Source organism: Bufo bufo, chromosome 11, assembly GCF_905171765.1.
Source record: "Bufo bufo chromosome 11, aBufBuf1.1, whole genome shotgun sequence".
Taxonomy (NCBI): Eukaryota; Metazoa; Chordata; class Amphibia; order Anura; family Bufonidae; genus Bufo; species Bufo bufo.
In genome coordinates, this window is record NC_053399.1 from 37,084,658 (window position 1) to 37,097,719 (window position 13,062).

Genomic DNA, 13,062 nt, shown 5'->3' on the forward strand with positions numbered 1-13,062 from the left:
CAATGAGTATTTTTGCATTGTGTTGAACATAATATATGACACAAGAATTTTGTAAAATTATATTGTTTATTTTTACAAAATAATAAAAATGTATCTGATTAAAAAAAAAAAAAAAAAAAAAAAGGGGCTGCCTGGGATTAACCACTTAAGGACCACAGGTTTATACCCCCCTAAAGACCAGGCCCTTTTTTACAAATCGGCACTACACTACTTTCACCGTTTATTGCTCGGTCATGCAACTTACCACCCAAATGAATTTTACCTCCTTTTCTTCTCACTAATAGAGCTTTCATTTGGTGGTATTTCATTGCTGCTGACATTTTTACTTTTTTTGTTATTAATCGAAATTTAACGATTTTTTTGCAAAAAAATGACATTTTTCACTTTCAGTTGTAAAATTTTGCAAAAAAAACGAGATCCATATAGAAATTTTGCTCTAAATTTATAGTTCTACATGTCTTTGATAAAAAAAAAATGTTTGGGTAAAAAAAAAATGGTTTGGGTAAAAGTTATAGCGTTTACAAACTATGGTACAAAAATGTGAATTTCCGCTTTTTGAAGCAGCTCTGACTTTCTGAGCACCTGTCATGTTTCCTGAGGTTCTACAATGGCCAGACAGTACAAACACCCCACAAATGACCCCATTTCGGAAAGTACACACCCTAAGGTATTCGCTGATGGGCATAGTGAGTTCATAGAACTTTTTATTTTTTGTCACAAGTTAGCGGAAAATGATGATTTTTTTTTTTTTTTTTTTTTTCTTACAAAGTCTCATATTCCACTAACTTGTGACAAAAAATAAAAACTTCTATGAACTCACTATGCCCATCACGAAATACCTTGGGGTCTCTTCTTTCCAAAATGGGGTCACTTGTGGGGTAGTTATACTGCCCTGGCATTCTAGGGGCCCAAATGTGTGGTAAGGAGTTTGAAATCAAATTCTGTAAAAAATGACCTGTGAAATCCGAAAGGTGCTCTTTGGAATATGGGCCCCTTTGCCCACCTAGGCTGCAAAAAAGTGTCACACATCTGGTATCTCTGTATTCAGGAGAAGTTGAGGAATGTGTTTTGGGGTGTCTTTTTACATATACCCATGCTGGGTGGGATAAATATCTTGGTCAAATGCCAACTTTGTATAAAAAAATGGGAAAAGTTGTCTTTTGCCAAGATATTTCTCTCACCCAGCATGGGTATATGTAAAATGACACCCCAAAACACATTCCCCACCTTCTCCTGAGTACGGCAATACCAGATGTGTGACACTTTTTTGCAGCCTAGGTGGGCAAAGGGGCCCATATTCCAAAGAGCACCTTTCGGATTTCACAGGTCATTTGTTACAGAATTTGATTTCAAACTCCTTACCACACATTCGGGTCCCTAGAATGCCAGGGCAGTATAACTACCCCACAAGTGACCCCATTTTGGAAAGAAGACACCCCAAGGTATTCCGTGAGGGGCATGGCAAGTTCCTAGAATTTTTTATTTTTTGTCACAAGTTAGTGGAAAATGATGATTTTTTTTTTTTTTTTTTTTTTCATACAAAGTCTCATATTCCACTAACTTGTGACAAAAAATAAAAACTTCCATGAACTCACTATGCCCATCAGCGAATACCTTGGGGTCTCTTCTTTCCAAAATGGGGTCACTTGTGGGGTAGTTATACTGCCCTGGCATTCTAGGGGCCCGAATGTGTGGTAAGGAGTTTGAAATCAAATTCTGCAAAAAATGACCAGTGAAATCCGAAAGGTGCTCTTTGGAATATGGGCCCCTTTGCCCACCTAGGCTGCAAAAACGTGTCACACATCTGGTATCTCTGTATTCAGGAGAAGTTGAGGAATGTGTTTTGGGGTGTCTTTTTACATATACCCATGCTGGGTGAGATAAATATCTTGGTCAAATGCCAACTTTGTATAAAAAAAATGGGAAAAGTTGTCTTTTGCCAAGATATTTCTCTCACCCAGCATGGGTATATGTAAAATGACACCCCAAAACACATTCCCCACCTTCTCCTGAGTACGGGGATACCAGATGTGTGACACGTTTTTGCAGCCTAGGTGGGCAAAGGGGCCCATATTCCAAAGAGCACCTTTCGGATTTCACAGGTCATTTTTTACAGAATTTGATTTCAAACTCCTTACCACACATTTGGGCCCCTAGAATGCCAGGGCAGTATAACTACCCCACAAGTGACCCCATTTTGGAAAGAAGAGACCCCAAGGTATTCGCTGATGGGCATAGTGAGTTCATGGAAGTTTTTATTTTTTGTCACAAGTTAGTGGAATATGAGACTTTGTATGAAAAAAAAAAAAAAAAAAAAAATCATCATTTTCCACTAACTTGTGACAAAAAATAAAAAATTCTAGGAACTCGCCATGCCCCTCACGGAATACCTTGGGGTGTCTTCTTTCCAAAATGGGGTCACTTGTTGGGTAGTTATACTGCCCTGGCATTTTCCAGGGGCACTAATGTGTGGTAAGTAGGTAAATGACCTGTGAAATCCTAAAGGTGCTCTTTGGAATGTGGGCCCCTTTGCCCACCTAGGCTGCAAAAAAGTGTCACACATGTGGTATCGCCGTATTCAGGAGAAGTTGGGGAATGTGTTTTGGGGTGTCATTTTACATATACCCATGCTGGGTGAGAGAAATATCTTGGCAAAAGACAACTTTTCCCATTTTTTTATACAAAGTTGGCATTTGACCAAGATATTTCTCTCACCCAGCATGGGTATATGTAAAATGACACCCCAAAACACATTCCCCAACTTCTCCTGAGTACGGCGATACCAGATGTGTGACACTTTTTTGCAGCCTAGATGCGCAAAGGTGCCCAAATTCCTTTTAGGAGGGCATTTTTAGACATTTGGATACCAGACTTCTTCTCACGCTTTGGGGCCCCTAGAATGCCAGGGCAGTATAAATACCCCACATGTGACCCCATTTTGGAAAGAAGACACCCCAAGGTATTCAATGAGGGGCATGGCGAGTTCATAGAAATTTTTTTTTTTTGGCACAAGTTAGCGGAAATTGATATTTTTAATTTTTTTCTCACAAAGTCTCCCGTTCCGCTAACTTGGGACAAAAATTTCAATCTTTCATGGACTCAATATGCCCCTCACGGAATACCTGGGGGTGTCTTCTTTCCGAAATGGGGTCACATGTGGGGTATTTATACTGCCCTGGCATTCTAGGGGCCCTAAAGCGTGAGAAGAAGTCTGGAATATAAATGTCTAAAAAATTTTACGCATTTGGTTTCCGTGAGGGGTATGGTGAGTTCATGTGAGATTTTATTTTTTGACACAAGTTAGTGGAATATGAGACTTTGTAAGAAAAAAATAATAATAATTCCGCTAACTTGGGCCAAAAAAATGTCTGAATGGAGCCTTACAGGGGGGTGATCAATGACAGGGGGGTGATCAATGACAGGGGGGTGATCAATGACAGGGGGGGTGATCAATGACAGGGGGGTGATCAGGGAGTCTATATGGGGTGATCACCACAGTCATTGATCACGCCCCTGTAAGGCTTCATTCAGACGTCCGGATGCGTTTTGCGGATCCGATCCATCTATCAGTGCATCCGTAAAAATCATGCGGACGTCTGAATGGAGCTTTACAGGGGGGTAATCAATGACAGGGGGGTAATCAATGACAGGGGGGGTGATCAGGGAGTCTATATGGGGTGATCACCACAGTCATTGATCACGCCCCTGTAAGGCTTCATTCAGACGTCCGGATGCGTTTTGCGGATCCGATCCATCTATCAGTGCATCCGTAAAAATCATGCGGACATCTGAATGGAGCTTTACAGGGGGGTAATCACCACAGTCATTGATCATGCCCCTGTAAGGCTTCATTCAGACGTCCGGATGCGTTTTGCGGATCCGATCCATCTATCAGTGCATCCGTAAAAATCATGCGGACATCTGAATGGAGCTTTACAGGGGGGTGATCAGGGAGTCTATATGGGGTGATCACCACAGTCATTGATCATGCCCCTGTAAGGCTTCATTCAGACGTCCGGATGCGTTTTGCGGATCGGATCCATCTATCAGTGCATCCGTAAAAATCATGCGGACATCTGAATGGAGCTTTACAGGGGGGTGATCAGGGAGTCTATATGGGGTGATCACCACAGTCATTGATCACGCCCCTGTAAGGCTTCATTCAGACGTCCGGATGCGTTTTGCGGATCCGATCCATCTATCAGTGCATCCGTACAAATCATGCGGACGTCTGAATGGAGCTTTACAGGGGGGTAATCAATGACAGGGGGGTAATCAATGACAGGGGGGGTGATCAGGGAGTCTATATGGGGTGATCACCACAGTCATTGATCACGCCCCTGTAAGGCTTCATTCAGACGTCCGGATGCGTTTTGCGGATCCGATCCATCTATCAGTGCATCCGTAAAAATCATGCGGACATCTGAATGGAGCTTTACAGGGGGGTAATCACCACAGTCATTGATCATGCCCCTGTAAGGCTTCATTCAGACGTCCGGATGCGTTTTGCGGATCCGATCCATCTATCAGTGCATCCGTAAAAATCATGCGGACATCTGAATGGAGCTTTACAGGGGGGTGATCAGGGAGTCTATATGGGGTGATCACCACAGTCATTGATCATGCCCCTGTAAGGCTTCATTCAGACGTCCGGATGCGTTTTGCGGATCGGATCCATCTATCAGTGCATCCGTAAAAATCATGCGGACATCTGAATGGAGCTTTACAGGGGGGTGATCAGGGAGTCTATATGGGGTGATCACCACAGTCATTGATCATGCCCCTGTAAGGCTTCATTCAGACGTCCGGATGCGTTTTGCGGATCGGATCCATCTATCAGTGCATCCGTAAAAATCATGCGGACGTCTGAATGGAGCTTTACAGGGGGGTGATCAATGACAGGGGTGTAATCAATGACAGGGGGGTGATCAGGGAGTCTATATGGGGTGATCACCACAGTCATTGATCACGCCCCTGTAAGGCTTCATTCAGACGTCCGGATGCGTTTTGCGGATCCGATCCATCTATCAGTGGATCCGTAAAAATCATGCGGACGTCTGAATGGAGCTTTACAGGGGGGTAATCAATGACAGGGGGGTAATCAATGACAGGGGGGTAATCAGGGAGTCTATATGGGGTGATCAGGGGCTAATAAGGGGTTAATAAGTGACGGGGGGGGGGGGTGTAGTGTAGTGTAGTGGTGCTTGGTGCTACTTTACTGAGCTACCTGTGTCCTCTGGTGGTCGATCCAAACAAAGGGGACCACCAGAGGACCAGGTAGCAGGTATATTAGACGCTGTTATCAAAACAGCGTCTAATATACCTGTTAGGGGTTAAAAAAAACACATCTCCAGCCTGCCAGCGAACGATCGCCGCTGGCAGGCTGGAGATCAACTCTCTTACCTTCCGTTCCTGTGAGCGCGCGCGCCTGTGTGCGCGCGTTCACAGGAAATCTCGGCTCACGCGAGATGACGCCTATTGGCGTTAGTGTGACCTGGGAGCGCCGCAGAAATGACGCCTTTCGGCGTTAGCGTGGCGGAAAGTGGTTAAAGGGGTTGTCCAGGATTAGGAAAACACATGGCTGCTTTCTTCCAAAAACCAGCCCTGTCCATATGTTTTGTTTGGTAGTGCAGCTCAGCTCCTTAGGAGTCAAAGGGACAGGGCTGCAATACTGCACACAACCTGTGGACAGGGGTGGAGCTGTTTTGAATGAAAGCAGCCATGTTGTTCTGTACATCACTAATTATGTAGTGGTTAGATCTACTGGATGAAGCGGACCCGTGAATAGGGAAGTCTCAAATATGGCAAGGGGTGAAGCCTAGACAAAAAGGTGATCGTGTGTAAAGTGTTGGCTAACCAGCAGTCACACACTTTTGTTCAGTTTCCCATCCAGATGTGTTCCAGATGCCAGCATCCAGATTGAACCCTGACCCATTTATTTCAATTTTCACAGACCATCTGTCCATTCAGGAAAAATCTATTTAAATCAACACGGTGTGCTGTCCGCATTTTTTGCGGACCCTTTGGAATGAATGGGTCCGCATCCTATCTGCAAAAACAACGGAACAGACACGGAAACAAACAACGTTCATGTGCATGTAGCTTTAGTCAGACTGTGACATGTGAAATAAATGATGAAACCAATGACGTACTCGCAGTTGACCAGTGTGGACAGGGAGGCATCCATCTTCTCAATGGGTGGGACCTGGGCATACAGCTTCACTTCTTTGGCTTCTGCCGCTTTCTGCCCCGTCTTTTCTTCCTAAATAGAGGATGCAGAAAAATATATAGTTCTGATTATAAAGATATTAGAAATCGTATGTACTCGGCTGAGGGACCAATGGATCATTGGGTGAAGGGTTAATGTCTCTGTAACTAACGGACCGGCATTAATAGGGATTAACAAGCTGTCTTTAAATCTAACTAAAGCAATTTTATCCCTGGCACCAAGACACCTATGTAAATCCACATGCCATCTGCCTCCGCCGAGCTGAATAGTCTCATTTATCACCAGGCTGATTATACAGTCATTGTATTGGATAATATCTGATTTTGTATTAATAAAACAGACAGCATAATACCGGAAGAGCGCGCATCCCACCCATGCACCGGTTTAAAGGGGGTTTTCCAGAGATTTTTTATATTAATGACCTATCCTCAGGATCAGTGGGGATCCAAGACCCATTACCCTGCCAATCAGCTGTTTGAGGAGGTCGGGGTGATGGTCGGTCCCATGACCTCACTGTTCACAATTCGTCATAGCAGGGACATACCGCTGACGCCGATGTGACCGCTGCGATTGCCTCCAGGGACCAGAAGCAACCAGAAACAGAGCGGTGGCTAATAAAGTTAGGACATCTCATCATATCACTAGGATATATGACTGACGGGAGTCTGACTTCTTGGGACCCCCACAATCCTGAGGAGGGGCCACAGTGCTCACCCTGTTTTCTCTGCACAGCGGGGCCCCCGACCATGGACTCCAGCCGGCCCCGACCACTAGAACAGAGCTGTGCTGTAGGCAGGGGCCACAGGGTGAGACATATACAGTACATACTTTTTATCGGTATAAGCGAGCAGACACTTACCCATTTGGATAGCGCATCTTTAATAGTTGTTGCTTTAGCCTGAAATCAAAAGACAAGTACAATTACAAAAGAGAACACAGGGGTCTTTAAGACAAGCAGAAAGGCTCTGCTCACACCAGGTGGGGGCTCCGCTGGCCATGCACAATTATGTGGCGGACGGCGGACATACCTTCTGTGCTGTACTGCATGTGAGAGACTGATCTAATGAATTCTAGACCTCAATATTAGGCCTTCTGCCCGGATCCGTTTTTCAGATACTGTCCATGTTGCATTTGCATTTTTTTGCCAACACGTTGACTTCAATGGGTCCATGTGCCGCATTTGTAGCAAAGAATAGGACATGTTCTATCTTTTGCGAAACGGACATATACGGATTCAGTAAGCACGTATGTCCGTCCCGCGAAGGATAGTACATTTCCTATTCTTGGCTGCAAAATGGGGACCACGGACCCATTGAAGTCAACGAGTGGATGCAACACAGACAGTATCCGCATCTTTCAGATTTGTGGACCGCGAAACAGATACGGTCATGTGCATGAGGCCTTGCTGGTGGGCAGCTAGAGGGGCATGGAGGGCTATTCGATGAAGAACCATTAGAGAACATGGGGCCCTTACAGTGTTCTTGCACAGGGGCCCTCTGCTGCCTGTGTCCGTCCATGGCGCAATTAGCGGCGCTATCCGTGCCATCCAAACCATTACAACCAGTAACGTCTATAAACAGGGGGCCAGCAGTGTCGGTCTGCAAGTGTGAAAAAAACAACTAGGTAGATCAGGGGTCAGCAACCTTCAGCACTCCCACTGTGGAGAAACTACAACTCCCAGCATGAACACTTGCTTTGCTGTTTTTAGGCTGGGTTCAGACCTGAGCGTTCGGGATGTCGCGCTCTGTATGCGCGATTCTACGGGCGTCTGACATACGCGGCTCCGGAACAAGCGAACGCCTATTGTCGCGCGTTCCCGCTAAGTCTATGTACGGGAACGCGCGACAAGACGCCCCAAAGAAGCTCAAGAACTTTTTTGAGCGTCGGGCGTTTTACAGCGCGATCGTACACGCTGTAAAACGCTCAGGTGAGAACCCTTCCTATAGGGAAACATTGGTTCTTGCCTGTTGAGCGTTTTACAGCGCGTAGGAACGCGCTGTAAAACGCTCAGGTCTGAACCCAGCCTTAAAGTTAATGGTGCATTCTGGGAGTTGTAGTTTCAGAACAGCTGGGGGTTGTATTTAAAGAACCTCTGTACAAATACAGCTGCAGGCAGCGGCGGACGGAGCAGTCGGCTGGGATAACACAATGCATGAAGCATTGTGTGCATCTTCAGTGTTTCTGCAGACCCCGCACTGGCTCTTCCATGGCATGGGCCCCTGGGCACTAACCTACTGCGTGGAATACAGACAACAATTGGGGAAGGCTCCGACTTTATAGTCCACAAACTGTTCTACCATCGGCAGCTTCTTAAGGCCTCATACCCATTGTTTTTTTTTTAAAGGGGGTAGTGCAGGCAGTATATAGGATGACCTATCCTCAGCGGGGGTCCCACACCCCCGACGACCAGCTGTTTGAAGAGGTGACGGCACTCCGTGCAAGCGCTACTTCCTCTTTATTAGGGCTCATGCACACAACTATATCCATTTTGCGGTCTGCAAATTGCTAATCTGCAAACACAAATCCTGGCCACGTGCGTGCCACCATTTTTTAAAATGACATTTTAAAGTGTCCGTGCCCGTATTGTGGACTGCAAAACGGCGGGTCTGCAATACACAGGCACAGGCCGTGTGAACTTCGCGCTGCGGATGCAGACCCACTGACTTGAATGGGTCCGCCAACCCGCAAAATATGGCAAAGGATAGGACATGTCCCATCTTTTGCGGAGGTACGGATCAAAAGCCCGCGGAATGGGGTCGAACTGCGAGCAGTGTTAGATTTTCTGTGATTCAGCAAACATGCGAGACGCACTGCGACTCCATTCATTCCTACAGCAGACGTACCCTAAGGCCACCTGCACACTTTGCGGAATATGTGCGGTTTTTCAGTGTGGATTTCCGTGCAGAAAAACTGCAGAGCAGTACAGTACCAGCATGCAGCATGTCCATTATGTTTGCGGTTTTAGCTGCGGATTTCACTCTTTACAATGGATGGATCTGTGGCAAAACTGGTTAGAAATTGCTGATTTTGGTGTAGATGATGCTACAGAAATGAGTGCAGATCTTATGTGCAATCACCTGTGTGCAGGCGGCCTGAAGAGGGACACTGGGGCACATTTCCCAAGCTCGCCTGTTTTTAGGCTTTCATTTAGACTGGAGCATTTCCTTCACCTGTCTGTTCAGCACTTCATAAATCAGACTAGGCGTATTGGCGTTAGGCCGAATGCACACGGCCGAGAGCGGTCCGTGGTATGCCGGGCTGGATTCCTGTTCAGAGCATGAGCGCACGGCATCATTGGTTGCTATGACGCCGTGCGCTGCTCCTGCTCTGAACAGGAATCCAGCCCGGCATACCACGGACCGCTCTCGGCCGCGGAACACGACCGTGTGCATTCGGCCTTAGTCTGACCTCTAGTGGTTCTTTATCAGTATGACAGGTTCATATTCACTAAGACTGGTCTAATTAGTATGCGCATGAAAATGTGGCACATGTGAGCTGAAATTAGGCGCACACCTCCATATTGTTGAGCCAAAATGTGGCGCAGCTTACCACTCAAAACAGACGCAGAAAAGTACGTCAGCGCTGGAGTGGGGTAGAAATTAGACCGTTTTTACAACTAAATCAGGAGCAAAATAAGGCGAACCTAAATAAATAGGTCGGAAAATAGGTGCAAAACAAAAGTAAGAACATTTCTGAATTAGTTAAAAAAAAAATCTAAATAGGCAAATGAGGTGCAAATGCCTCCAAAACAGGTGCATTTTCAGTAGTAAATGAGACAAAAAAATAAATAAAAACAGTCTAAAGCCTGTTTCACATTCGCCGTAAACAGATCCGTCCCAGCCGAGTGCAGCCACGCGTTGCCGCCATTCCGTCTGGTCCCATTACCTATAATGGGGGCCGTGGAGATCCAGCCACAACCTGGCAAATATGGATCTCAGACAATCCGCATTATAGTGAACGGGGCCAGACGGTATCTTAGCAGCGCACTAGCGCCCGATCCGGAATGCTAAAAAATGCTGAAACAGCAGTTTTACACCTAAAAACAGGAGCAAACACTATAGTAAATCTCCTCCTGTGTTGTTAGCCAGCAAGAGAGTCGTGAATTTGCCCAAGGGCCATGAAGAGAACATGGAGGGTGAAACCGAAAAACCAGGACAAGGGTGGCATTAGTTTGCACGTTTCATTGCGTCCTCTGCTAATCTATGTAAGCACCTTCCCCCCCAAACTAATAATGGGGGCGACGTGGAAGACTTCATCCTGGATGTAACAATCACAAGACTGCTCGTCCCAGACTAGACATCCAGGACAGGTTCCCCTCCACCCCCAGTGTCGCCTCCCTCCTGCCCTGAGCCCCACAATGCATCTGAAAAGGCAGAATCGGGAAGAAGTTGTGTCAGACAGCTGCAGCTGTGTGATTGCAGCTCCTGAGGACACCATATGATGGTGAAGTCAAGAACCCTATGTGCTGGTTTAGGCTACGTCTACACGACAATAAGTCGCGCGACCGATAGGGCACAACTACACTGCAACATTTGTAGCACCAATGTCGCGTGACAATTTTTATAATGGCAGTCTATGGTGTCGCACTGCAACATGCTGCGACGCAACAGTCGCAGAAAAATCCATCCCGAATGGATCTTCTGCGACTGTTGCGTCGCAGTCGCAGCATGTTGCAGTGCGACACCCTAGACTGCCATTATAAAAATTGTCGCGCGACATTAGTGCGTCAAATGTCGTCGTGTAGACGTAGCCTTAGGCTACACTGCGACTTTTTGTAGCGCAACTGATTGATTTCAAAGGGGTTATCCAAACTATAAAACAATCCCCCCCAATACCCAGGCCCCCCATATAGATTATAGTTACCCCTGCTCCCCAGCACCCGTGGCGCTTCTGATCCCCTGCGGATCAAAACATCTGGCGACGATCCTCCCTAGCATCACAAGGCTCGCCCCCGTCGGGGCCTGCTATTGGTTGCTCCCGGTCACCAGATGTTTTCATCCGCGCGACGTGGAGATGCAGAGGCAGCCATGAGGGGATCAGGAGCGCTGCGGGTGCTGGAGAGCAAGGCAAGTACAATCTGTGTGAGGGGCCCGGGCATTGGGGGGCATGTGGTATAGTTTGGATAACCCCTTACCTGTCACCGGGATTTTGGGAATAGAGCTGAGCACATGGGCTGCTAGATGGCCGCTAGCACATCCGCAATACCCAGTCCCCATAGCTCTGTGTGCTTTTATTGTGTAAAAAAACACGATTTGATACATATGCAAATTAACCTGAGATGAGTCCTGTCCCTGAGATGAGCCCAGCACCGCCCGCATCCTCAGAATCTCCTCCTTGCTCCCCTGACGTCAGAAAGCTACAGCGCCGTAATCTCATGATGCGCGAGCTAGCACAGGGAAGGAACACTATGACGACACTGCGCATTCGCTAGCTCGCGCATTGCGAGATTACGGCGCTGTAGCTTTCTGATGTCAGGGGAGCAAGGAGGAGATTCTGAGGATGCGGGCGGTGCTGGGCTCATCTCAGGGAAAAGGACTCCTCTCAGGGTAATTTGCATATGTATCAAATAAAAGCACACAGAGCTATGGGGACTGGATATTGCGGATGTGCTAGCGGCCATCTAGCAGCCCACGTCCTCAGCTCTATACACAAAATCCAGGTGACAGGTTCCCTTTAACTATTGAATGTCAGCTGCAGTCCACAAGATTGCACTTAACTCCGTGCATTCGCTGTGGTTCAATAGTTAAAATCAATCAGTCGCGCTACAAAAAGTCACAGTGTGGCCCTAGCCCTAGGGCCACACAACAATACAGAACCGCACAGAAGACGCATCGTGTCCTGCAGAGGAGCAGCGTTACTGTAAGGTCATAAAAACTGGAATATGAAGCAAAATAATGTAGAATAATCTACAGACGATGCCAGAATAGTACACGTAATTAAGTGCAGACTACAACTCCCAGCATCCCCCCACCGGTACACACATCCATAAGAGTCACACGGCAGCGATGTGAACAAGGCTTAATATGGTCAGATGCGGCTCCAGGGCTCCCGTGTACCCGCACCCTGTCCCCGGCAACGCCCGAGCAGTCAGCCCCCGGGCCCGCCGTCTGCTCTCACCGCTCTGGTTCTAGACCGACGCCTCACCGGGAGAACAAAGCTCCGCCGGTACTTACCATGTTTCGGTTGCTACAGTCGCTCTGCTGGTTGCTAGGAGACGAATGACCTGAGCGCGCATGCGTACTGTGCTGCCAGAACTGCACGACGGAAGGATTGAGGGGAGAACAATACGAACCGGAAAAAGTCACCAGCAGGACATGAGCTTGTTGTGACCGTCACCCTGGCGAAGTGATGTCAGACTGCTACAGGGAGTTGTGTTTTTTTGGGGGTTGGGAGTGGACTCTTAATAAAAAACTAAAAAAACACATTGTAGTGTTGTCCAATCAAATTCCAAGTGACAGTTTGATAGAACAGGGTAGAAAGTGTGAGCTGCGATCTGATTGGTTGCCAGTGGCAATAATTATTATATATTTTTCCCCCCTTGGGGTGCACCACCAATCAGGCCAGGTGAGGCTATCACCACCAGGTAGGGGCAAGAGAGGGGGCAGCCGAAGGGCCGTGGGCTGAAGGGAAGGTGCTAGTTTAAGAAATTGGTATTGTGGAAGGGGGAAGGGACCGTTTCAGTTTTCGCCTCAGGCAACAGAAAGGGTAGGTGCACCCCTGGGTGCAGTCACACAGCTATACCGTACCGACAAAGGAGGGACAACAGCGTAGGGCGCCATGGCAAATAGAATTTCACTAAGTCACATCTTTAACTCTGCCCAATGCCCATATAT

General features: G+C 47.2%; 1 protein-coding gene across 1 annotated transcript in view; it reads right to left on the minus strand.

Moving 5' to 3' along the window:
• DNAL1 (dynein axonemal light chain 1) overlaps positions 1-12,780 on the minus strand; it is a 34,484-nt gene extending 21,704 nt beyond the window's left edge. Inside the window, exons 1-3 of the mRNA XM_040412319.1 lie at positions 12,403-12,780; positions 7,089-7,127; positions 6,153-6,262 (exon numbers count right to left, since the gene is read on the minus strand). Of these exons, the coding sequence (XP_040268253.1) occupies positions 6,153-6,262; positions 7,089-7,127; positions 12,403-12,405 (152 nt within the window). The 5' untranslated portion in view covers positions 12,406-12,780. The remainder of the gene's footprint in view (positions 1-6,152; positions 6,263-7,088; positions 7,128-12,402) is intronic.
• Positions 12,781-13,062: the final 282 nt, after the last annotated feature.